The sequence below is a fragment of the Diorhabda sublineata genome, chromosome 9, assembly GCF_026230105.1.
Source record: "Diorhabda sublineata isolate icDioSubl1.1 chromosome 9, icDioSubl1.1, whole genome shotgun sequence".
In the NCBI taxonomy this organism is placed as follows: Eukaryota; Metazoa; Arthropoda; class Insecta; order Coleoptera; family Chrysomelidae; genus Diorhabda; species Diorhabda sublineata.
In genome coordinates, this window is record NC_079482.1 from 23,766,573 (window position 1) to 23,794,432 (window position 27,860).

The window sequence follows — 27,860 nt, forward strand, 5'->3', positions numbered from 1 at the left end:
ATTGATATGGTAATTTATCCATTTTTATTGACTAATCTCGCTTATTCTTCTCGCTTTATTTCTTTTTCTTTCTTCCCGTGTTACTCTGAAAGTCTGGTATAGCAGATGTTGCCACGATTAATTAAGACATCCATAAATCATGGGAATTCTCGGGACGAAATTAAAAATTCTTTCATAATTCTTTCATTAGTACGAATACGAGGCTTTTTTTTTGTTTATACTTTATGAAAAGAAGAATCGCTGTCGTAATTCTTTTACCGTGCTTAGAGTGAATTAGATGAAAAATAATTCAATTCTGCTCGATGTAAAATGCCTTTTTCGTGCTACCAGTGTGGGAATGTTGTTATTTGTTTCCAGTTCAATTTTTTCCATAATTGCAATCACTAGAATTTCGATAATTTCATGAGTGAAAAATAATAATCGATTATCTTCGATTGCTCGAGCGGTGTTGCTATATTAGGCATGTTTAAAAGTTCGTAAACTGACACATGGATGGAGTCGAAATGCAGACAGGACAGTGAAAGAATCGAACCGATGACATTAAAACCGATAATCTATGTTAACCACGTGATAACCATATACTGTGGGTGAATAAATGTATTTATAAACATTTATATTTCATTTCAGTTAGCAATAACTTTCAAAAGACAAGTGTATAAATTTGACAGTTGTCGTACTATTAGTTTGTACTTTATAGCATTTTGAGTGAAGCAACTTCTATTTTGGAAACATTGAAGCCAAACCTCCGCCTCTCAAAAATAATAAGTGGTGAAATGAGTAGCAAGAATGATGCCTCTAAGATACCGTCAAAGACGGAAACTTAAAAAAATCTCCGGATAAACGTAATATGTAGCTTATTGAGAAGACTGAGACGTCAAAGATAGCTAAGGAACGTGTTGGACATATCGTGAATGAATATTTGTTTATACGAAAGCTCTGTTCAAAATAGGTGCCGCGCAAAAACGAATTGATAATTCTGATCGGTGTTTGGAGCTGTTTAATAATGATCAAACCAAATTGTTGCGTCGATATGTGATAACGAATAGAAATTATCTCACACTGGAGTCAATCGAGTGGACAGCAATGCAAAAGTAAGGTTATGACATTAGTCTTTTGGTATACGCATGGTATGATATATTGCGTCATTTGAGCGTTTGAAGGACAAAACCGATCTTATTAAAAGAGGAAGAAAGTACTGACAATAGATGAATTTGATTTCGAATTGCTTCAACATCAATTCTATCATACAGATCTGGCTTCCAGTGACTTTTTCCTGTTCTCAGTGCTCGCTGGAGAAACATTTTGCGCCTATGAAGAGTTTATTATCAAAACTTATTTTGACGCTTAAGAAAAATCGTATTATAAAAATAATATCCAGCTACTCTGCGCTTTTCGGACAGAACTCGTTTGATGTTTATTTATTCATACTTTTTTCAGTAGCAGGTGGTTTATTTACTGTATTTCTTCTAAATAATTTCTAGAAAGGAATATTTAGTTATTTCTTTTGTTTCTTTTTGCTATAGAACGTTGTAGAATTTTATTTACGTATATAAATGATTTTTGTAAAGGTAGTTCAGTTTTAAATAAATAGTCGTAGTGAATAGAATTAATTAGTAAAGTGATATAAATAGTGTATAGTGTGAAAATAAATTAAGAAAGTAATAGTCAGTGCTTACTAATTCACCCCACGAATAAAATGAGTTAAGATTATGTTCAATACTTTGCTAGGTATGGCTTGAGACACTCTCTTGAAGATTGACCATTTATTTGAAAAACTGTGAGTTGGTTATAGATTTTGTCAAATTGCTGACAACGGAGGAGCGATTGGAATTATTTTTATTTTTTTTTTTTTTTTTGATAGTAATCCAAATACTAGACGCGCCTTGACATGTCGATTCACTGAGTTGGTTAATATTCATTGGACAGTTTTATTACCAATCCAGATTTGGAGCTATGGACAAGCATGTTTAGAGGCTTCGCTTATTTGTAAACTTCACGCTTCTACGAACCGACTCATAACGGTTTTAAGACGTTATTTACCTTTTTGAGAAACATATATTGTGGGCCTCATCGAAAAACTTAAGTAATTAAACCACATCAATTTACATTGAATCGCTCATCTATATATAATTTTCGTTAAATTCGAGACAAAATATTCAAAGCTTATTATTTTTCTAATATGATTTATTTTTCTTTCCAGATGATAGAAGTATATTTTTTTGGATTCCTTCAAAATATCGTGTGATTTAGTGACATATCTGTCGGGATTATTATCAAAATTCCGTTGTATATCAGTCATTTGTATGCTTGAATATTTCTATTGAAAAAGTTTTTCCAATAAATGTCTAAATAAATAAACCCCATTCCCGTTTTTGTCTTATATAAGGGCAAAGTGGTTCTTTCATATGTTAATACGTCGAACTTCCAGAATGATGTGAAAAGTTTGCTGAAAACTTTTCAATTCGTTAGAATTTTCCTAATGTCTTTTGTGTCCGATGAACAAAAATTCTTTTTTATTTTTCGGAACAGGGATTCTGTGAGTAAATTGCTTTTTATCTGAGGTACGTGAAAGTAACCTTATACATCACGAATTTATTCTTTTTTCCGTATTCTTGCAAACTCAAAATACACAGCAAAATAAGGCGACTAATAAATAAATAATTTCCCTCTCCAAAAAAGTTATAGCCCTCTCTTGCAAAACACAAATAAACTCATTTTAGATACTATAATAAATTTCATTAAGGAAGCACCCCACACAAAAAAATTCAAAATAACTCTATTTTGACTTCTTCCATATACACCGAACCAAATATTTCTTAATGTGTCAACCTACCGGTCTCATATCTAAAGCTCTAAGCAGGAATAGTGACATAAGTTTAATATTCGTCAATTCTTACACATCGTTCATTATCTCGATTCAAATCCAATTAAAATGCGGTTACCAAATACAACCTTCTGATTTCATATTTCATGTTTATTGACAGTTTTTCTTTTTAAAAAGAGAAAAACCCATCGCAGCTTCCCTATCTTATTAACAAGTTCAGTTATTTATTTAAATTGCTATGGCGTACTGGTTGTGAAACACTAAGAAAACTACTGTCCCGTAAACCATTCCCTTTAATATAAGAATGTTGACATAATAATAGTTATATAAAATTCCGTCCCTCTATGTACACAATTTTCGTCGGGTTTTCTCTTCCTTATTTTCAACTAAATGTTTCCATATTTAATAATGCTCATATTCAAATTATTTTCTAGAGGAGTTGGTGTCATTTCAGGCGTCATCCAATTAGGTCTTCTCTTAATTGAATCTCGGGGGTGGTTGGTGGTTTCTTTAGTCCAGAAGCTGGCCCGTAACCAATATCCATCTATTGTACAATTACATCGGGTGACAGATAAAGTTATTTCAATATGTTTCTCGTAGTAACTTTGGAATCAATATAAATATCAAACGATAAATGCCCTTTTACTACTTTACTTGTAAAACATCTTAACTATAGAAGTTTTATTGTTTCTGGGCGGAAAACTGAGCGAAAAGTGAATTTCACAAGCCTCCCTTGGATACCAGATTGGTGGAATGTCAGAGGTAGGCATTAAAGCAACGTCCGACCTATAGATCAATTCTGGCCACTTCTTTTTCGAACATCAGCTTATTCGCACCAATTGTTGACAGTGGATAGTCGACTTAATATTTTGGCTAGATTCGAGCAACACATATCTTTACGATACCACCAAATCTTAAGTACCACAATGTTTCATGTATGGTAACTGTGGGAGAAGCTTCTCCGGGCTCTAACCACGAACTTTTTCACAGGTGAACCATCCTGGTATTCGTAATTCTCAAATAAGAGTAAAAGACTGACATTCTTGTGTACTCTAGATTGCCAAGAACATTTTCCATGACTTCATTATATCAGTATTTCTGGAGATATTACCAGTAGTGGTTATTTACAAGGTAGAACAATTTCTACGTAATTCTAAAGCGTTTATGGAACTACTTTTCTCCAAATTAGCCCGTGGACTAAAAAGGAATTTATATTTTTTTAGAACCTTTGTTCTCTGTGACGTTTTATGAGTTGCTTTCGCCAGCGGGGAAAGTCTGTCTGTTTGTGACATTCGATTATTATTTATAAGGTATAGGGAAATATCATTTGATAAATATACATCTCTCATTTTTAATTAAAACAAGACTGATATTATCTAGTTAAGACGCAGGAACTGGTGTGATCTAATTTTCGTTTCCTATTAAAATCTATTACTAATTCATCTACTAGACTGATTCTGGCCTGAAGACATGGCAGTAGTTGTTTAAGACACAATTTATAAAACGTATGAGGAAATTGACTAAATTCGTCATCAGTATCTTCTATTACTCAGTTGTATCTCCTACATTTCCTTATTTATACCTTCTCTTTACCTTCTTGGTGGTCTTTCTATTCTCCTTTTACCTAATGGTGTCCACTAAGGAACTACTGTATGACATTATTCGATTATGACGATACCAGATAGTTATTTGGTTTTGATATCATCAATTATTGTATGTTCATAACAGAAGCATCGCAGTGTTCGATCAAATGGAGCGACGATTCGTATGATATCAAATGGAGCGACGATTTCAGAAATGGTGAAGCGATACTAGATGATCGTTGACTGAAAGTATGCCAGTTACACAGAAACTCTGTGTAAAATGGATTCTGCAGCAAAGCATATAACTATAGATGAAGCATGAGACTCAACAGTCTACCTATGGGATAAAAGAGGAATCAAAACAATATACTGTAAAAAGGAGAACCGAGAACCAAGGAAAGTGAAGATCGTTTTATCTACAGGAAAGGTGTAGGCGACGGTTCTTTGGAATAATTTCCATTGATTGTCTTGAAAAAAAAAGAGAGTATCTGACTCACATACTCATCATTTCAATGGCCAAAATAAATGAATGTAACTATATTTTATCACATCTTTTTGTTATTAAAAATAGCTCAGATATCAGATTTTCCGATGGTAACTAGAGCTAACAGAAAAATTATGTTTTCTTTGTTGCTTCCAGTACTTTTGGAGTAATCCTCGTAATATCAGCCCATAAACTCTTGATTATGTTACACAATATGATTCTTGCCATTTACTCTGATATCTAGGACTAGTTGACGATAATAATTCCTGTTACGCCGAATCCACACATTGTGGACGGGTTTTTTGAAGAAGATCAAAAAGACTTGTCTTGTCGTTTGTCTTGCCCGACCTCACATTTGATGTAAATTGAAATATTTGTAAAAATGGCCTCGTGTTGGATAAACGAATTAGTTTTGTAATTCCTGGAACTGTATCAAGCAGAATCGATTCTGTGGAACCCCCGAAATTTTTAACACAGAAACAGCAATGGCGCGAACAATCAGTATGCAATTGTCGAACTAAAATGAAAAAGAGAGACATTGATTGCTACTTATAAACAGACTCAGTATCAACATCGTCATCTATGAAGAGTTGTAACCCACTATCTTCATTTACGAGGACTTTATTTGCAGAAATAAATTCAGAACCTACTTGTTAGCTGTTATAACTGATCTCAACTTTGGCCCGAAGCAGGAAGAGATGATCATGGCGATATCAAAACGCTCCACGAACATCAAGTTGGTCCAAATGCGGTATACGAGGTCTGTTTGCTGATGGAAAAGTTCTATTTGGAAGATAATCTACGGTCGATTGCTTCTTTCCTTTCACCACATTCCCTTCCTTCTATTTTTTGATCAAAGCATTGCTGGAAGTTATCTTCTGTGAGGGCATTTAAAAATGATTTTCGTTTCACATTGTTCATTAACCCGACGAGGTTTCCTTTAAGATAGAAAAGAGAAACCCTTTGAGCTATTTATTTCCTTCTTATTACTTACTTGGGAAGCCTTATTGTGTCTTTGTTTAATAGCAAGAGCCCGCATCTGTTGTCAAATTAGTTTGAAAAAGATATTATTTGTTATTCTAATGGAAGACATCTAATATATTTTTTGTAAATATTATTTATTATTCAACTTATGATATAATCGTCTTACTAATTTCTTTATTGTGCAATGAAATGTTTGCAAGGACATTTACCGTTCTAACCAACCCTGAAACTTGTCTTCATACATGTCGAAGAAGTTGTATCCGCAGTGCGCTGTTCTGCATTTGTATGCCCATCAGTGCCAGCACGTCAAGCCCTATACCCCACCCCTCGGCATGCCTCATCCTTCCTACCAAACCCGTTGCCTCCTACTACCGTTTAATTGGATTTCTTTCTTTGTTCCAAACCCTCGTTTGCGAATTAACTTCATTGTCTACGACCACGTAGCCCACTCGCCATACCACTCGTACACTCTCTTCTTATTTCGTATCTGCTTTATTTCTTCTATTTTTGGTCCTGCGATTCCCTTTTCGAATTCCTACAATACTGCCAACGTTAATATATTCACGGCTTCCTTCGGCCGTGAATGACAAAAACGTAATGAATAAAATTTTATATTTTGTCCAGTTTTTATTGCAAATCCTTATTATGGAAGCTGCATTAATTTAGAAAGAACAATGAGTTTATTCGGATAAAAAAAAATGAACTCGTACATTTTTAATTACGAGGTTCGCTCGATAATTTTTTGCTCTAGAAAATGGCGTTCTCTTTTAAATATTTACTGCTACAGACAACGCTTTTTGCAGTAACGAAATTGATCGATAATTACTTTCATATTCTTGTTGTCTCCTTAACATCAATTTGCTGTTTAAAAAAGGCCAATGAAACGGTGTGAGTTAAAGTTAACCTCGAATTCAAAATTTCTTTTATATCCGAAAGTTTGTGTATATTGGAGTGCTTGAGCTTTATTAAGTGTTGGAATGGGTATAATTGAACAAGTTCGGAAAGTTTTACAAGATGTTTGGTGGAGATTTAATCAAGTAGCTACATTATAACCTCGCCGTGGCTCCTCTGCAAAAAGTTATCTCGTCAAAATAACTCTGCAAGTTCTTAGCCAAACTTACATGGTGTACCGACTAACGATTTTCAATGCAACTTTTATATTATTTGCGATAAGAAGCATCCACCGACTTTCGCAATAAATTAAAATCTTTAATATAGTTGGGAAGGAGTTTTCCCAACTCGAAACGTATTAAATCCGAATTACATTAAATATGAGTAACTAGACAGATCATGTAGACTTGATGTAATAATGCAAAATATAGAAATAGGAAATGAATTAATAAAAACAGTATCTGGTATTTAGAACAAAATGAATATCGTAATATGAATAGTTGAATATTTATCAAAAGATACGATAAAATCATGTTGTATACCCCACTAAAAGTTGTGATATTTTTCGGGAATCACGTGGTTAACTCTTTGCTCCTGAAGTCGAATACGCAGGTGGGGTGTGGAATGCTGGAAGCGTAATTTTAGAAGATTACCTAGAAAAGCGAAGCGTACTGACAAGTGCTTATTATTCAACCAAAATTTCGAAATGAAAAGGACAACGACGATTGAGGTTGCATAAAGTTAGTTTCTTCAGCATCAGGGTAACGGGTAACCAAGTCACAGGTCTGCAATTGCGTCAGCCCCAATAACTGTTTTCCAAATTCACAGCATTGGCAAGCATCGGACACGCCTATTATTAGTGGAAGCTAAATATTAAGTTTATTATCTAACACTTTAACGATAAAATCGGTTTATTGAAAGAGCTTTTTTGTTGATCTGAATGGCGTTTGGTCGTTAAATTGCTAAATTGAAAAGATAATTCTCATTTATATCGTAAATTTTAAACGTGTGCTCTGCCCAATTCGAAGAACTTTCAGAGTGGTAATTCGACCACACGGATGATTCCGATAATCCTATTTTGTAATGGTATTGGCATTTAACAATTAGGGGTTCAATGCGCTGCTATATCAAGATTTGTCATACAAATTATCAAAACTGTTTGCAATAATTGCAGCTCGTTTTCCACAGTTTTCTTATCCCAACTATCCCTCGCATTTCATTGCTATGGGGATGCATTCTAGAATTGAATGAACTGTAGTTTCTTCCTGTTCCTTTTAAAAACTGTACTAGTTAGTTTATGTTAGACTTTTAGAATCAGGCGCATCCAGAGGTGGTATTGTGAACAATACTAGAGAGCAATCGTATCTAATTCAAATAGATTTTGGTTTTGGAGCGATCCAGAGTACTTTTTAGCCGGCACTCTTCTTGAACTCTTTTTTATAAGAGCAGCAGCCAAATACGCGGAGTTGATAAAGGACATTGATGCTCTTCTCTTGGTCAGTTTATGTCCTTTGATTCTTTTATGACGTAAGAAGTAAGGAGTAGGGAGTCTTGAATCGTATTTCCATGCATGTTCCTACAGAATTTCTACTTGTAAGATGATACAGGAGCCTAGTAATGATTGGTTAGAGAACCAGGCCTCACGTACTCCTGTTCCAGCTCCAGTGATGATTTTTGAAGTACTTGGATTCATGATATCACAAGCCAATAATTACATCACAAGTTATACGATTCAAAATAATTGAAAATGTCTTGTCTTATGTCTCATTCGGTTTCAATCGTGTGTCGAGTCTACAAGCTTCTAAAACAAACACGAGAATCGAGATAAGATTCAATTAAACGAGGCAAACTAATTGAACTGAGGAGGGTTGCAAACTGACGCTCCTCTCCCGGAAAATAATTTGAATATAAGCGGTATTAAACGATGAAATAAATTACTAATATTTCGAAAACGCTGAAACTAATTCACAAATGGAAAAGATCAAAGGCGTATGGTACGAGTATTTATTTTTTATGCTGAAATAAATGTTGGTTAGTGGAATATAGCTGCGTTAATAATACTTGATGAAATTTCATTCTAAAATATGGAAAAATTGATGAGAAGTTTGCGGCGCATTTACTAGAAAACTAAAAAATGCTTTTGCTTTTATTTTATTATAAATAACCTCTATATAATAATGACTTAATGAATGGCAAACTTAAATTTTTTCTATTATACTTTATTCTAAGTTGGAATACTATCCTGTTGATTCTGGCAAGGATAATGGAAGTAATTTATGGGTTTATTGTTATCGTTCCTTGATAATTGCGAAATTTTTCAAATTAATCTGGGTTTTTAAATGCTCGAAAATCATCTACGTTTTGACAAATTTCTAGTTATTTTCTTTAATTTCCTCTTTCATGATATAAATTTATCTTGGAAAAGGGCTAGTATGTTGATTCTTGTGGTATGAGCAGTGGGCCAATTGCTCTGTGTCATTTCTACAAATTATTAGAAAAATTAATCTTGAATTATCTTTTATCCCTTCTGCACAAAAAGTTTGATTTTGTCCTGGTAAAAGCTATACTGGACAACTGATTAATCTTACTCAGCATATTCATTTTCATATTCATATTCATATGAGATTGACAATCATCAGCTACTATTAGCTAAGTTGATATGATCTGAGTCTAATCAAATTCACTGTCATTCTTCGTCGATTCAAGTGTATTCAAACTTACGTTGACGTAAAATTTCGACCAGACGATGCAATGTATTATTCTTGCTCTTCAAGGTACCAAACTACAAACCATCTCAAACCTCAACAATCAAAAAACACTAGTAGTAGACATAAGGAAGCCAAATTTGAGTTTAGTTTTCTATTGTTGGAGTTGAATTGGAACGAAGCTGCATTCCAAAACACCCAGGAGTCACGCTAGACAGGTCTCTTACCTACAAGAAACACTGCATAAATCAACAAGCAGAAATTTTTTTATTAGGATCCATCACACACACACACAGAATTTGATATGACTGAGTTCATACCAAATAGATGGATGATAATGGATCTGGATGATAAGAACAGAGTGTCTCGATTGTTTCCAAATTTACATGCTCGTCATTTTGTCTAAATAGCACCAACTTCTGTTCAAATAGAAACAACAACATCCGTTACATGAGCTCTAATGTAAAACACACAAAAGAATCGAAACGAAAATGCTAGGCCGAAATCTAAAACTGAAGGCATCCTTCATGAGGATTGCAAAACATTATCTAAGACATACCAACACGTGATGAGATCTAGGTAGATCCAGAAGATATATGAAAAGATGAGGATTTGGTACAAAACAAAACATCAAGTGTGGTAATAGAAGACCTAAATCAAGACTTGGAGAATGTTCTAGAGAAAAGTTAAATTATTTCTAATTTAATGATTTATAATGACATGTGATTTGAGCGAATCAACCGCAATTTAATGGAAAGAGAACCCATCAATTTGGTTAAGTTGAATTAGGTTAGGTTTTAACTGTTCATAAACTGAACTGCTGGAGAATAATTCGTCTTCTGCGATTAGTTATCCTGATTTTTTTCGAACGACTATTTGCTTCGTAGACGTCTTTTGAAGCACCGATATTGAATTTTTTCAGTATTTCTTTATGCTAATCGACACGAGCGTTTTGTTGAGCGATTGTCAAATTATGCGGTAATCAACGCGATCATTTTGACACCCAAATGTTGATGCGTTAATGAATTTATGCGTGTAAATTAATGTCCAAGTATGCCTCAATCTCACGGTTTGTCAAATAACGATCTTGAAATATCAGTGTACGAACAGCATCGATGTTTTATCGCATAACTGCCACTGGTTCTTTTTCGTCAATTTTTCTGAAAATAATTGTTATTTGTAATTTCATATTTATTGTTGCAAATGTAATTTTTTTTCATATATTTTCATACTAAGGTAGACGAACGACTGTCAACAATATCTGTTTTATACATTAGGGGTTGTGTCTGTCCCCGCTCCTAATTCAATTCAGTTGAAAAAAACATATTTTCGAATTTTCTATATTAGCCGAAATATAGAGGGTGGTACGTTTTCGAATTAATTAGAAATTACATTCAAATTTATGTTTAGCTTCAGTACCACGCTTTTGAATTATTTTCCAAATTAATTCGTATGCATGAATTCAAAATACGTGGATGAATACAAGGTAATGGTTACGTAATGGTGGATAATATCGGATCATAGTATTATTCACCACGTTAAATGTTTACTTCTAGTCCTGATTACGCTCCTCTCTATATTTTAATGTTTGTTTACCGACACCTTCTATCTACTATCTACTGTTATTGTTAGTCCTTTAACTAAAATCGATAGTCAAATTGGTAATAATTTTGCGAGATCATTGCCGAATCTATCTGATGATTAATTCATCGGATGTAAAATACATTTATAGTTTATGACAAATTTATGTGCATGTATATTTGATTGAGAATATATTCGAGGTTTGTTCCAGAAGAACCTAGAGAAACAAAGAAAACACAAATATTTTGGAAAACAAAATATTTATTTTTCTACGTGCTTGATCTCTTTCCGCTCTACCAGCGATTTTCAATAAGTTCGATACCTTTTTATAATAAGAATCGTCAAGTCTCTCGAAATAATCATCAACTGCAGACATCACCTCTTCATTGTTGGAAAATCTTTGACCATCAAATAATTTTTTCAAGTCTGAGAACAGAAAACAATCCGAGGGAGCTAAATCTGTCGAATAGCGTGTATGAGTTAACAATTTAAACTTCGATTCAATAATTTTGGCCATTTTCAATAACGGACGTGCTCTTCTTAGTTTGTGTTCGTTATTAGGCAGCTAGAGTTAGTCATGAAAACATTCTGGAAAGGCTCTACGCACTTTTGTTGCTCCTAATCGCACCTACCGTCATCGGACTGATCGATTATTTCCATTATTTGAAGAAATTAGGATACTCGAATAATACCAATGCAAATTGCGTCTTTTCAAGAACAAAGCATGTTGGAAGTTGGCACGTTTCGCACTTCAATGTTCGCGCAATCCAATTCGAAACTTAGTTTGTGATTAACCTAGATATCTATAACTCTGTTTACCTTCGAGTTTAAATCAATCGCTGCTTCCGAAAATACAATTTTGTTTATGAACTCCATCTGTCGTATTCATCTTGAATTCCAAGAATTCATCAGGACCATATTTGTCTAATTTTTGCGCCAATTGTTTAGATCTTCATGCAAAATCGATGATTTACTTACATGGTTGTCAGTGACAGGTTTACAAGTTGACAGATTTTATCCAATCTCTAGATGTAGATATAACTTTTTTTCATTAAATGTAAATTTTGAATTGGTTTTTAAAAATATTTTGGTCGTTTACTTTTACCTTTATATTGATCACACTTCATAGCTTTGTTATAGACATATTGACATGGGATTTGGTTAAATAGACGGGCAATAATATACCATCACATTTAGCAAAGACAAAGCTACTAATTGGAAGGACCCATCTGTGCTTATAGCGATTAAATACGAAATTATCGTAATTCGGGTGAATTAATTCAATAGTTACATATATTTCTGAAGAGATCATAAACATAAAATGCCTAAGAAACTACAATTGATGGAAATGACGTTACAAACATAGAGTGTCCAGAAGTGTTTCATTTACTTAACGTCCATGGTGTTGTACGGTTCATACCTACAGTGTTAGCTGCTGAAAATCAACTAATATGAAACATCCCAGGGTGTAGTTTATATTTGTAGTTTATTTTCTGTTGTAAAAATATAGATTTTGTACATTTATTTATGCCACAAAAAATAAAGTCCAACTGACTACTTTATCCAATAATTAATTGGATAAAAATAAAACTAGAACCTAATTGGACTGTACTATAAGTGAAATTTGTGTAGTCGTGTATCTTTTTGTCTATGTTTTTAAAATGCTCAATAGAAAACGGTTGATACATGATTTAGAATATGGACTTGTATCAAGTCATAACCAGTAAAAAAATTGATTTCGATATGCATAAATTAATACATAGATGTTGGAAAATGAAAGCTAATTTTATTTATGTTGGTATTCCCTAACATTGTTATTCAAATAATGTTGGAATGTTCAAAGACAAATCCCAATATTTACTTGAGGGTATCACAGAAATGTAATTCAATTTGATTTACCTTCCTTAGCAGTAAGACACGAATTTAATTGAAGCTTCTTTGACAATCGGCGAGCAGGTACACGCTTCCTTAAGCCAAATCGACCCTGGAATTCTTGCCGTGACAACATAATTGACTTTTTTTTGCGCATATTTGGAATCCGACGAGAAAATGGATTGAGAATAATGAACATTCAAACAAATAAAAGTGAGTTTTAACGGCATACTTTAAATGTAAGTTAATTTTGTTAAATATATTGTTATATCGCTGCTAGTTGATGAAGTAGTAAATCTATAAATAATTTTTGTACCTAAATAATAAAAAAAAATTAAAGTTTTCTATTAAATAGTATTAATGCGACAAATACTGATAATTAACCCTGAAGGAGACGTTTCCAAAACCGAATTTCCATCTCCATAATACCATTTCGTGCCGTCACTTTGTAACTTCATTTGGTAACATCTTGTCGGTTGGATTATCAGCCGTCGAGGTCTCCACCCATTATATAAAGCATAATAAGGCCCTAAGTATTATTTTCTGGGTAATTCACCCCAATAACATTTCCCGAAGTAGGAAAAGTAAGGTCGTCAAGATACGAAGGACCCTGCAAATTATTATGTGCTTCTCCTGTCAAATGTACTGTGGTGAACGAGTGCCGGCGAAAACAGGGTCGCTGCTGATATTATTTATCGACATCATTAAACAACAAAATTATAATGTGATGTTTGTTATCCGTAATATCATCATGTAAATTAAGTATTAGATTGGTCGGCAGTGTAAAGTGGGTTGTACATAATCTGGGATATTTAATCCTTGCTTGAAAATAATTATTGTAATAGTATCTTTCTTCAAACTTTTCAAAAATAATTTATTTTCACTTCCAAGCTCAGTTAGAGAGATTTCACTTAATTCTGATTTTGAAATAAGTGTTAAAATAAAGTGGATACAATTTCGATAAAGGTCAAATAACAAGCTTTGTATTAACCTGATAATATTTTGCTTGAAAATATATTGACGCTATTTACGTGCGACAGACATCTCAGTATTTGAAAAATAGATTAAAAGGTCATCGATATAATTAAAAAAATAATTCCAGGGCCCTAATAACTTTGAGACTCTACTGGAAAGGAATTTTATTGGATAAAATGACAATATATAGATAGAAAATTAAACTCTGATCAAAAATCAACGATAAATCACATTTATGAATTAAAACACCTTTTGAAAAATTAGGATTGGCTATATCTCCCAGTTATGGCCATATTGGTTTGGGAGAGAGGGCCTTAAAATCTCTTAACTCCTTTACTAGCAGTAAATTACCTTCAGCATTACAACAACCAATTACTGTCATTGTTTCTCCTTATTCTGTAGAGGTTGACAAACCTACAGTTTTAGAACCTTTTGCAGCCTGAACCTGACCTGGTTAATTGCAACCCAGACTCGTTCATGTTGTAGATATTGCCAGGTTTATTTATTAAGTCATTGTCACTGAGAGCCCTTTTAAGAATTTGAAAATTGGAGCTTATTTCTGTTTTATTCATCCCTTGAATAACATATGACACCCCTTCTGATTTTCTCAAAGAAATATCGGAATTCCCTCTTCAAAAACATTTTAATGATTGCAATCTAGATCCTTTTTGTACGGCAAATGCCTTATTGTTTTGACCTAAACAATAAAACGAGGGTTTGTTGATTTAACCTCGAAAAATTATCTTTTGTAATATACACTGTAATAATTGTTTGTTTTATTTTAGTAACCAACAAACAGAAGTTTTAAATTTTCATGTTAATATCTAATAGCTCTTTATTTCCATAAAACCGACAAAAATGAAAAAATACGTCTTGATAACTCTCTGTAACTTTTCAAAGAATCAGACACATACAAATTATCGAACACATGACCAAAAACACCTCGGCGAATCTACAACTGGACTGTCCTAATAACTGTACACTGTGATTTCGAAAATATGACAACGGTGTAAATGTATGCGTGATCAAGTAGCTGCAAAACTGTTTTAATTTCGATTACGTTACACTTAACGGAATATGGTTGCCGAAAACTCTTATTTAATAGATTGTTCACTATATCGAACACAAAAGCTTTGTGTCAGACTTCGGTTGCAAGATTGTTGTTATGCAAAGTGAACTACAAATTCTTCGTTATTAATTACCAAAGTTTCACCTAAATCTATCGCTGGATTCAACTTGAGTAGTCGAGTGCGTATTATCAGGAAGTTATCACAAACTAAACTCAATGATTAACCTAATTAAATTTGGGATCATATCCGTAAACGTCAAACGGAACTTTAAGATGCTATCTTAAACACTAAACGTTAACGTCTATATACTACACTTTCAATGTTCTACTTAGATTTTCAATTTTTTCACATTGTTTCTTGAGATGAGTGCGTTCAACCAAACAAATCATTTTTATTATTTTATTAAAGAACAGATACATTTTTCTTCGCCAATTGAACTGTTTTTGAGTGTATTAAAACCAGGAATGTCTTGCGCACATAGTCCAAACAAGTAAAAGCTTCATTCCACGCCCTCTTCTCGTCCTATGGTATCTTCAGTCTTCTCTGCTGCTCGTTCTTCTTCCTACTTTCTAGGGCTTAAGTGTCCGACTATCCTCATCTTTTCTTCTTCGTTTTTTATCGTTTCTGGTATGTACTCTTCGAATTTTCTAGAAGGGATACTTTCTTGAAGATTGGATGCACTTATTAAAGCTGATCCTCCCCGAGATTCTTCTTTCTTTATTCCTTTTGAGATATTTGTATCTACAGCTAGTCATGGTCCAGCTATTTTCTGCGTTAAGATACCTGCTAAGGATTTTCCTCGTTTTATGGCAGGCCCATATCCGCTGCATTCTTGCATTATCTTCCTCGTTACTTTTGGCTTGATAATTTTTTGGTTAGAGTCACAATCTCCAGGTTATATTTCTATTAAAGTTTTTTTTCCATGCCATAGTAAATAACTCAACTGAGTTTTTCTATAAAGTTTATATTGAAACCACCTCGTTAGTGAAAATTATTGCGCTTTGTAAGTAGATTTTTAGCGTTTGTCTTTATTTTATTATCGAAAACCCTCGTTGGCGTATTTCACCGACATAGTGGAAAGCTGGAATTCGTAAAAATCCAATGGCATGGTGCCTGCATTTCCAGATCCGGAGACCACATGGCGTCGCACGCTAACGTTACACGAAATGCGGTAAAAACTTTTCTCTAACTAAATTTGAAATGCCTTAGTTAATCCGTAGATTGCAGGTAGAATTAACGTTATTTTTTCCGAACAAAGGAATTAACTTTTCAAAAAAAAAACAGGGAAATTAATTATACGATGTATGGAATAGACTCAAATTAAGTGCTAATATATACTATGTAAACAAATTGAAATAGGTCGAGTTTCATTATTAAATTGATAATTTACAATATGAAAATATTAAATAAGAAAGGGGGTCGTGTGACGCCTTGATGGAAAGGGATTTTACTCCTCTGTTCAGCAATATGAAGAGAATTCCAAAATTGTCTTGGTTATTCTTAAGAAGTGAATTGTTGTATATTTTGTGTGTGATTTTACATCTTAAAACTTGATTTTCTTAGTTATGATTATACCAAATTTAAAAAACTTTATATTCGTGAACAAATGACTAAAATCCCTTTTCAACAAGGTGCCACACGACCCCCTTTTTCATTTAAAATTTTCGGGGTGTTGGAAGCTTTCAGAATGTTTATGAAATTATAATATACTTCGATGACCCAAATTATGTGTTGTATTCATATAAAGATCTGCCCAAACATATTCCAAAAACAAAAAAGTATCAATCTCTAGTTTTCTTCACACTAACTCCATAATATTTGGCGAAATTATTGGATTGGATATTCTCTTTATTATATGAGGTTAGTTAACAAAAACTTCTGACTCTATAAAAAGAAATCTGGAACGCTTAAATCGTAGCTTATATCTGATGAAAAGTTGTCAATGGCTAATAGTTGTCAACACTTTAAGTTTTTGAGAACTCGTGTTGAATCAGAAATCTAAGCAGAACTACCATTAATTTTCACCTGATAAGGTGATGACTTTTTTGCTCTTCTTTGTTATTTGTTATGTCTTTATAGTGATTTAATTTTATTATTTCTTTTGTTACAGGTATGTTGCTTTCGTTGATCGACTGTTAGGTAAGGTATTTACATCGCAAAGACAAGTCAAACCAAAATTCGGCTTTCAAAACATGATAAATGAATTTAAATTTTTTGCTTCCATAATCATTGTATTTCTATTCGGTTGCTGATGCTGCTTATTACAGAACTATCCATAAATCTCTCGGAAGAGCAAACAATACGAAATAATTGCGAGGGAAGTCCGAAACCCTGGATAACAGTGATTTATGTTGATATAACCTCAACCACTGTCTTTATACATTTCATTGGTGTCGGTCGCTACTAGTTCCGTGAATATCTTAAACGTTGACACTGACATATTGACTACAGGACCACTACCGGAAATCGAAATGGCAATGTTTACCTTTTGTTAGCGAAGTTTTAGAAAAACGTGATTGATGGAATTTGAATGAAGCAGTTGTTCATAAATGCTTTGTATTGAGAATATATGGAAATATACATTCAAATAGTGGATCTTCTGTCCAAATAAAATCATTTCTTTATAAACAAACTGATGCTAATAGAGTTCAGAAATTATGGATACTATAAAAAGTAAATAGTTTTACGATTATGATAAAAGTTTATTCAAATTCCTCATCTATTAACATGAAGATCAAAGTTAGTTCTTCTGTCAAAAGTACGCGTGAATTGTATTGAAATTGGTTGCGGCTTCTTGAAACAGAAGATGCTCAAAGTTTTTAATGTCCAGTCGATGTCTTTATATCGAAAAACGATTTGGTACTTGCCGAACGAAATTTTAAGTATCAAAAATTGTGGAAGCCATAACTACCTCACCTGGATTAGTGATTTCTAGATTTCTTGTTGCCAATTGACGTCAACTTAGAATTTTCATCCTATAAAGTCGTGTTTGGGAAATTCGAAATTAAACCGAAGGTTTATTGCATCGACAACTTAAAGTTATAAGCATATACAGTAAATACAGTCAATAATTAGGCTACGAATTATTTTCCCATCAACTGTATACTCCGGATTTAGCATCGAGTGATTATTTCTTGTTTGGAAACCTTAAAAAATGGCTACGTGGAAATAAATTTGATAAAATCGTCTAAAAAACAAATACCAGTTATGACAGGAATGAAAATTATATAAAGAATTATCACAAAACTGTCACAATAGAAAATTATAATTCGTAATTGGACAGATGAAATTGTTACATGGTAGAAAATCGACTGCAGTCGGTAAGTATTTGATGGTCATAGTAGCAAACTCTCTGAAGACTTCATGTAACCGTGAATAATTTCAAAGAGATATGAGAATGAAGCTTGAAATAGTTCGGAGTATAATCATAGACTTCTTTAGCGTGGTGATCTGCAGTGTCGTTCCGAATAATTCCGGTCTGTAATGGAAACTAGATGTGAGATATTTCAGACTAGCTGAAGGTTAGGTTAGCTTAGGTTACCCACCCGCGTGCGAGTAATTGTAAAAATTTGAATTATAAACAGTGTTCACCGTGAAAATGTGATTTCCGTCCTCAAACCCTTCACGAAATTGGGTAAACGATTATCAGAACGATTTTTCTTTCAGCTAGAAGCAATCTCGTTAATTTCGTTTCATTAATTTGATACTTTCCTTTCTGAATGTGCCACTTACAAATCTCTTCTCCCCTTGAAACAACGTTTCGCCTCACTTTATTGCATCCCGTCATTTTAATTGCGAGTTTATACTGTCGACTACAAGATTTACCACCCCCGTTCAAAAACGTACTTCATTTTGTTCTCTAGCACATTTTCAAACTTCCTTTATAATTACTTCTCTGTTTATACCGACATTTACGTTTCCTGTTAATCGGAAGCCTTTGTGGAAACAAAAAAAAAACTGCATCCAACTTATCACAATTAATTAATTAGTTGTTTATAATTTGATTTCCCTTTTCCAACGAATCTAAGAAGTTGTCGATGATTCTATCAAAAAATTAATCAATGAAATTAGTATTCAAAAATATATCAATAGTAGTGTAATTTTTTATTTCTTAAGGACCTCAATGGGTTCTTAGTATTATCAAAATACGTTCCTCGAGACCTGAATTAATTAGGTTAAAGTAGAGAACTACCAAATGATTTTTTTGAGTTCGGGATCAGAAATTTGTCTGCAATAATTGGGCATCAAAACATGTCAGCGAAACAACGGCTACACCTTTGGAATTCTAAAACAATGCGTTCCTCGGATGAAGTCGATTCTTTCGACAGTATTTTGTTTTTGGGGAAAATAGTTAACCCAACTTTAATCTAATGTGTTATATCGAAAGAAAAAAATTACATATAGATTACTTTTGATTATATTTGAACGTTTCAATGAAGTTTCGATACGAGAAAGCTTTTGATCAGCATTAAACAATCACGACAACCATCTGGCAGAGTTTTATCACTAAACTATCTGTCAGATAGCTGATTGGGTAACGGTTCGGAATACACAATAGATAAATAGGCAAAAACGTTTCCGATATCTACCCGAAAATGGCTTTTTAGTTGAGAAATATATTTATCTGTTGCGTTATTATTATTATTATCGCACGAATTTTCCATCCCTAAACAATTTCTGGTAATTCTTTGTAGTGGGTTGGTACCTCTAGATAACAGTTCTATTTTGACAGTTGACAGAACGATGTATTATTCGGTCATGTGTGAGGGTGGTATGATGATATTTCTTGGAAATTTCTTGAAAAGACCTAACCGTAAAATGAATGGATGGTTTAATATATTGAAATTATTATGTGTAGCAAGTTCTTCACTTGTCATTCTGCTTACAGTATGAATTTTTTCCGACTCAAGCAAACTTTTGATTTAAAATGATATTTCCAACGTCAACTGTCAAACATGAATCATTCGTACCAATCGACCACCTACGCTACAGTGTAATTTCCCTAATGTATATTTTTAACAATTCTTTTATGAATAAATAATGTGGATACAAGCCAAAACAGAGAAAATCGTTCCTTCGGGTACTCGCGCTAGGTGCTCGTGTCCGAATTTGGCACTCTCGCTAAAATGAAAAACCTAACTCACTAAATGTTAGTAGTGAGGGATTTTCAATTAAATGTTAGACATTTAGCTAATACTTGATAATTGTATGAGTGAATCTCTGAGAATATTTTTATGAAAATGGAAAAAAATGATATTAAGCTGTGATTCAATCGAAAATATGAAACTTCACCTTTCAAATCGCTCTCATACTCAATTATTAATTTAAACTTAATTGAGAACACCCTGTAGCTATTATTAAAAACAAATTAACTCTATTGTAACTTGTCCTACTGACACAATCTCAATTAACACTTTGATTTTGCATTATCTGAGTTCGAATCTTGATTATTAAATGAATGTGTTTCGGGTTTTTTTTTTTAGTATCTAACCAGCTGTATAAATTGTTAGATAGTCCGTGAATGCTTTATTATGTTACGTCTAGTCATGGTTAGATGTAATATATCGAATACAAAAAGTTCCTTTCTAATTCTCGAACAATGTCTCCCCATTTTTTATTTATACTATGATTAGCAGAAAGATTTCTTCACCTTGTAAGAACGTTAGAAATATTATTAAGTAGAATTGACATTGTACAAAACGAGAACATCAACGATTCTTGTTTGCAAAACATGTTTGCAAGTGAATTCTGCAAACTACCTACGATTGGCTTTGTGATTTAGGTATTCGTGGTACGAAATGTGCGGGAAATTGTTAAAATCCAATGGAAAATCTACTGGTATCTTTGGTAAACGAGGAATCATCACAAACACGATATTCTGATCCTTATTGTAAGATGACAGCAAATTCTGCTAAATAGTCTACTATGCAAATCTCTGTACTGAAGAAGAACAATCTTCTGAACCACACCGCCAAAATCCAGAACTACCAAATTCGCCCAGTTGTCTCGGTTTTTGATCCGTTGTCAGTTAAAATCATGAAATAGATGTAAATCATTTAAATTTTCTTCAACTTTTTCCATTTATACCTTTTGATATGAAAATTTCTCTTGATTGACAGTAAAGTTAATAGGGTTTATTTTACCATCAGTCTCTGAAGATGATAAATTGACTATCGAAACGCTCGTCATACAGTGTAATTGTGGGTGTTGGTGTAGTTTAAATAGTGTGTTCATGAAGCCTTCGGTCTTTGGCAAGTATTTTCCACTAGTAATTGGAGAATTCTTTTACAATAAGGAGCTAGTTGAGGTCGTGGTGATGCCCACCGCCTAAAGTCTTTTATGACGATTCTTCCAGCTTCTGGATGGTATTCTTCTGACTAGGCGAGGTTCAGAAGTGAGTAATCCTTAATCGCCTTGGATATAATCCGATGTAGGAATGAAGTTTTTGATTTTCTGTAAAAGAATTCACGTAGTTTCATTACCTGTGTAGTTTGTCCACGTCAATAAAGCCTCTTCCACACTTTTTTATGGTGGTGATTGTTGTTTTCATCATCATTGTTCGTGTTAACCTCTGAATACCTTCTAACTCCGTTTTCGTCAATTTCAGGATTCCAAAAAGGTAATTTATTTTAACGGAAGCTTGATTGATGAAAACCAAATAGAAAGAAATGTCTAGGTTTTCACGCTCAACTATGTTTTTCAAAATATTACTCTTTCAAGTATATTCTAAGATAAATACCTTACTGTTGAGAGTAGAATAATAGATTGCAATACATTGCAATTAAATTAATCAATATTCATTTATCTGTAACGGACTTATATATTACAAATTGTTCGTTTCTTAAAAGTCTTACTTGATTAGTTAACTCTTTATCTCACTTATTTTTTAATGGAATTTTCCGAGGGTTGTATGAAATATTTATGGGGGTTATACCGACTAGTACGCGTGCATATTTAACCGTTTATGAATGTTAATCAGGCCATGAATACAGGACAACTTGTAAGTTCGAGACAAACCGAGCTGTATAACGACCTCGTTTGCAGGAAGAAAATAAAATCTGGTGCAAATTACTTGGAAATCCTTTGCTCGTAAAATTTTTGTTGTCTACTTCGAAATATTATATCTCCATTTTTCTTATTTTCCGCTGTATTATCCAGTAGTATGGAAGTTTGAAATACCTATAAACATAAATATGTACTAATTTTTCAATTTTTTCGTTTATTTCAGATCTTCTTATATGAATAAAAACTTATGTTCAAATGTGCGCGTTGAACACATGACTTTTTTTTAAAAATGACGACGAAAACGGTTTGTTTTTCGTCCAAAACTCTGAAAATATTTTTTCCGCAGAAGAACTTTCTTCTCAATATTGAAAGCCCAGCCTTTCAGAATATCTGTTAACTATATTATCATAACTAAAAATTCAAAAACAATGACAATTTGATTATTTCCTTCTTCTATACATTGTTTGAACAAACATGATCCGTGTCATTTTCTAACATTCTATTCAATTTCTTTTGTTACATAATTGTTTGCATGAAAAACCGGGCTTTAGGGTATTTTCCCCGTCGTGTTGAACACAAAAAGTCGGCTTCAGGTCGTATTCCCTCGTCGAATTGAAGTAAAATGATGAAAGAACATCAAGGAGCTTTTCTTGCTTGAAACCACAATGAAACCATTAATTTGTGAAAATCGTTTGTATGCTATAATATCTTATTCTACCGATACGATGGTGAATATCATTTTTCACAACATTTCCAAGATAACTACTAGACAATATTATAGAGCGCGTCTTATAAATAATCTCGGTTTCCAATATTCATTTTGTTTATTAAATATTCATTTAAAATCTCTGAAATATAGCCCAACGTATTCTATGATTCTAAAATAACTTCTTTGGGCTTAGATGCGGTTAGGCATTGTCTTGTTATAAGATATTTCGCTGGATATTTCTCCGATAAAACCTCATACATCCACATCAATTGTCTATTATATACATCTGTCAATGTCAATGTCAATGTCAACGTCAACAAGATGGCAGCTTTCATAGGTTGGCTACACTGCTGTAATTTGTGACTTCACAAAAGTGGATTGTGTAGGGCTTATGAAAGTAGATCAACCTATTCTCCGTGTAGAATACTGGTTATTTTGTTTATAATAATGTTTTTTCAAATGTTATTTTCTCCAATTTCTTCAGATTTGGACCTGGAACCAATACAATTATAGGAGACTTTCATACTAATCAATTATTTTTTTCCAATAACATATTTACTTTTGAGATATCAACGGAAATATTTATGGGGAGCAATAATTATATCCTTCAGGTGTGTACCTGTCCATAAATTTAACAAATTCTTCAAATTTGTCTCCGTAAGGGGTAGTTTTGTCAATTATTTTTCCCTTCAATCCCTTTGTGGAATCGCAAGGTTTCATGTTGGGAATTGTTACGCTATCTTTGACTGTAGCAATGATTTTGTTCTTAGTGCCAGTTCTCCTCTTGTGAATACATATCAAATTTATCAATTTTTGACCTCGTAAATGTGTCTGTGATATCTGAACCTCGTCACAAAGTGTTCGATTCCACATTTCATTATAATTTTATCGTTACCACTTATATTAACTTGAGTTTCTTCGAGTTGATGATTGAATGAATACAATATATGAATTTTTTGAATTGTTTCTATCGAAATGGTCCATCGTTTCATGTGATGGGCGATGCGAATTCGTATTATCTAAGCGAATGGCGGATCTAAATTCAGCATATAACGCTCGTTCTTCGTAAATGGTTCGTCGGCCGCAAGTGTGCAGATTGGGAAAACGCGATTAGTTCAACTAACATCCCGATGCCGGAGTATTGATCTTATTAGCTTAATCAAATCGTTGCTTCGGTCCGTTACAATGAGCTCTCAAACCCGATATCGGTGCCGCCGCCGGTCTGTCACCAAGATACTTACCCCTGCTTGGTCGAACCCTCGACGAATTGGTTTTGTAACCCTTCAGTAGTTTTGGTGCTTGAGGTGACCATTTTATAACCATCTGATTAATGAAGTTTCAAAATTCGCGTCATGGTTTTTATTAAATGCCTAATTATTTAAATTACATTTTCAATAGTGGCTTTAAGTTATGTTGTGTGGAGCTAGGTTCTTACTACTGATTTAATAAAAATATTTTTTGCGAATTTGCCTGTCTTTTATCTTTTTATACTAGAATTTTACATAAATTTTTCGAAATAATATAATATTTATACTTTTATTCATTTCTACAGAGTGGACTACATAAAAGTCAACATGGATATTCGGCAGTAATCATTTTACGATACAGACTTCTCTAATTTTTTATTTTCGTAAAGGGAATACACCTTGTGTCTCGGCATTTTCTTAAAATCTAATGAATACTGCAAAAAATCGTTGTGAACTGTTGTTTGTCGCCCCTTCTGTATAAATAATACTAAAATGTTATGTAATTTGAAAATCTAAATGGTTTTTATCCTATCAACATTCTCTTTAAAATGACATTTAAACATACAATAAATTATAGGTTCCTTTTTAATTTTGGTATCTAAGATCTAAGCTTATGACTTAGGGTTCTTCTTTCTTGGAAATGATTAGAGCAATTTCTATTTGTACCGTCACTGCAACTCTGTAGTGAACAAAAACAAATAATTTTTCGCCTATGGTCAAACCTCTTTTAAGGCTTGTTGCATTGGAAAGTCAAATCAGTCAAAATAATGTTAGTAATTAGAGATAAAGACATAAAGATTCGTTTGTTACGTTTTGGGTGAGATAGGGAAAATTTATTATGATGAGGAAAGCTCCTCTGCAGGGCTGGGGTTTTATTTTTTGTTTGTGATTCTTCGGCTTCAGGTCGAAAAAAAAACGACCTGGCCTAGGTTTATATAAGAAGAAAAAAGAAAAAAAAACGGTTTCTTCCATGTATTTTTTGAGTTATTTTGTTTTCTGTTTGGTTTTTCGTCTTTTTTATTTCAATTTTTTTCTTTCTTCTTCTCCTACCATCGACCATTTGGCTGGTCTACCGGATAATGTAAATAAAGATATAAAAAATTGTATTTATATATTTTCTATAAAAAAATGAAATAATTTATATCTTGCAAGAAATAACTCTGGAGTCTGATATCTTTTAAATAATTTTGAGTCCAAGAATTACGTAGTGAATTAATTTTTGTGAAGCTACAGATAGTATTATATGAAATTTTTGTGAACCTCCATACCTTCCAGATATTTCGTGGACTTATGTCCCCCCCCCCCCGAGCAAATTTCTGGGCACGCCTTGATACTGTCAATAAACAAAACTGCCAGTACTTGTCAGTTGAAAATTCTTGTTAGATCTTAGAGATCAATGTAAATGCATTATTAATAAAATCCTTATTAGACCCAATTTTTTACGTTAAAATCATCAAAGGTGTAACTTAACATTTAATTGGATGGATTTCAATTTCAAAAAACAAAAGAATAGCAGCGATAATCCATAAATCTCTAATATTATCACATTGAAGGTTGTTTTTTTGGATCAGATGATTTCAATATTCCCAAAAAAATTTGTAATATCGCAGTTCTCGATGAATTAATAAGTAATTATCAACTTTTCCATACTTTTGTACGTATGTATACAATGTTTATATATTTTCGACCATAATTTTAGTCCATGTTGGTGTTTCATAACGTTCGTAAACTGGATGGCAAATATTTCCTTCTAGGTTTACGGGCCTATCTGACTTTCGGTTTCAATCTCTTTAATTTCTCTTTGCATTTTTTCTGGTTTTTGCTTCGTTTTGCTATTTCCTCACTGGTACTGATCTCAAATCTCTTCTAACCTCTTGTAATCATTTTTTCTTTGGTCTTCCTATTTTTTCCACCTTGACAACCTTTTAGTACTCTTTTTATAAACCTTCTGACATCCTACTTGATTATTTCGCCCTTTTTGCTCATTGTCTAGTCCATCTGATGTATATAACCGAAATTATTGTTACTGACTGTTATTTAAATGGTAAATTTAGTTTCCTAACAACATTCATCTGTTATGTTATTGCACGACATTTATTAGGTAAATGTATGTTACATAGTATTCAGCCGTAATCCTCGGATTGGAAATAAAATTAAAAACCGTTACCAAAGTGCTCACTAAATTTTCTCTCCACCTAATCACAGAACTACATGTAACTCCGGGCCATTTAGTTTTAATAGGAAAACTTCACCGATTAAGTTTTGCTATACTTTGTGAGTAAACTCTCTTGGTATCAAGATTGCAGTTGATGTAAATGTGTATATTTCCGTTGGAAAAGAAAACAATTATCCACGATAGAACGTTGTAGAGTAGTAGAAATAAAATGTCTGACGTGCTTTTAACTAACTGGCAAAGTACGTTTAATTTCGAAGTGAAAATCAAATAAGACACATTTTTCTTTTAGTGCTCCTTCAGTAGTATACTGTTACCTAATTAGAAGATGTTGATTAAATACGAATGTGATCTAATGAGGAATCTACCTACTTGTTAAATATTTTTCTTATAAATATATTTAGCGCTATAGATTATGTGTCATTTGGGTTCTGTTTTGTTTTATTTCTATTATTCCGCTTAGACAATTCCCATTTTTAATCGAAAGTGGTTGATATAAATAGCATCGCGCCCTCGGGCATAATCATCTAAGTAGTTAGTGCCCTTGATACATAAATGACTGAAATAGCTGATTATGTTGATAATTAAGTACTAAAGAATCGTTTTGGTTAAAATGTTTATGAAAAGAAAGTTGACAAATTCACGAACACAAATATTGAATGAAATTTTTTCTATAAAATGTTATACGCAGTGCGGTTCATGAGTTTTGGGCCTAATATAATAAATAGAGTGCGTGCGTCAGTCTCAACAAGCTCTAAGGTCTATTTATAAACAAGTTAAATTCAACAGATTACGAAGTGTTGTTTGTAAACACAAATGCTCGTGCTCGCGCTCGCGCTGGCGTTCCGACGCCTGACCAACGTCACGTAACGAGAGCGTCAGCACGGGCGTGAACATCAGAGTGTAGAAATTCAGCTTAGATCCATTTTATGGATTTTATGTTTTAAATTGAGTGTCGCGATGTTATAAAATTTTAGGCTAAATAGGAGGTTGTTTCAGGTGAATGATGTTCATCATTTTCTATAATTAAAAATTGGTTTTTCTGAGAGAACAAGAGTCATTAGATCATTACCCACGTACAAGAGGTCCTATTATATGACTGATAGATAACATTGAGTTCCGATATCCAAAAGGGATTCCATGGAGTGGCATTGGAAAGGAAAGCCCGTACCAAAAACATCACAAAGATCGTGATCTTTTTGATCCTTTTGATTGACATCTAAGGATCAAATACAAATTAAAAGGTGCAACAAAATTAGCCGAGGTGTGCGCTTGCTTCATGACAATGCTCAAGTTCACACTGTTCGCGAATGTAGCTTCTCAGAGATTGTACATCCACCATATAGCCCTGATTTGGGGTAAAATATTTAACAGCGATGATGAAATTAAACAGGCGGAGTACCAGCATTTAGGCTCTAAGTAGAATTATATTTTTATGGTATAGAAGCTTTAGTCAGGCGTTTAAAAAAGTGTGTGAGAATGTAGGAGAATTATATTGAAAATAATCGTAGTTTTTTTTTAAATTTATGACTTTTCTTTTTATGTTAGGCACTACGTACAACTCTTAACCACCTTGAAAAAAATATTTCTTCATTTTGGTTACGGTTGTGAACTTAAAAACTTTAGTATTTTCATATATTGAGTCTACTAACTCGAAAAGATCTCTCAGGGTTAATCTTTAGAGAAAAAGCCGTCTCACTACTCAAAATAGTTGTCTCAAATATCTCATAATATTAAGAATATGACCCAAAACGGTA

At 33.1% G+C, this 27,860-nt stretch overlaps 1 protein-coding gene across 18 annotated transcripts in view; it reads left to right on the forward strand.

The window, feature by feature from the left end:
* The window catches only part of LOC130448898 (protein muscleblind), a 584,866-nt gene that overhangs the window by 261,304 nt on the left and 295,702 nt on the right, over positions 1–27,860 (forward strand). Inside the window, exon 3 of one of the 18 annotated variants that reach the window (XM_056786485.1) lies at positions 17,080–17,298. The exons of 16 other annotated variants lie outside the window; for them this stretch is intronic. In XM_056786485.1, the coding sequence (XP_056642463.1) occupies positions 17,080–17,097 (18 nt within the window). In that variant the 3' untranslated portion in view covers positions 17,098–17,298. Of the gene's footprint in view, positions 1–17,079; positions 17,464–27,860 lie in introns of those variants that run through there. One more of the 18 variants, XM_056786486.1, reaches the window with a different exon arrangement.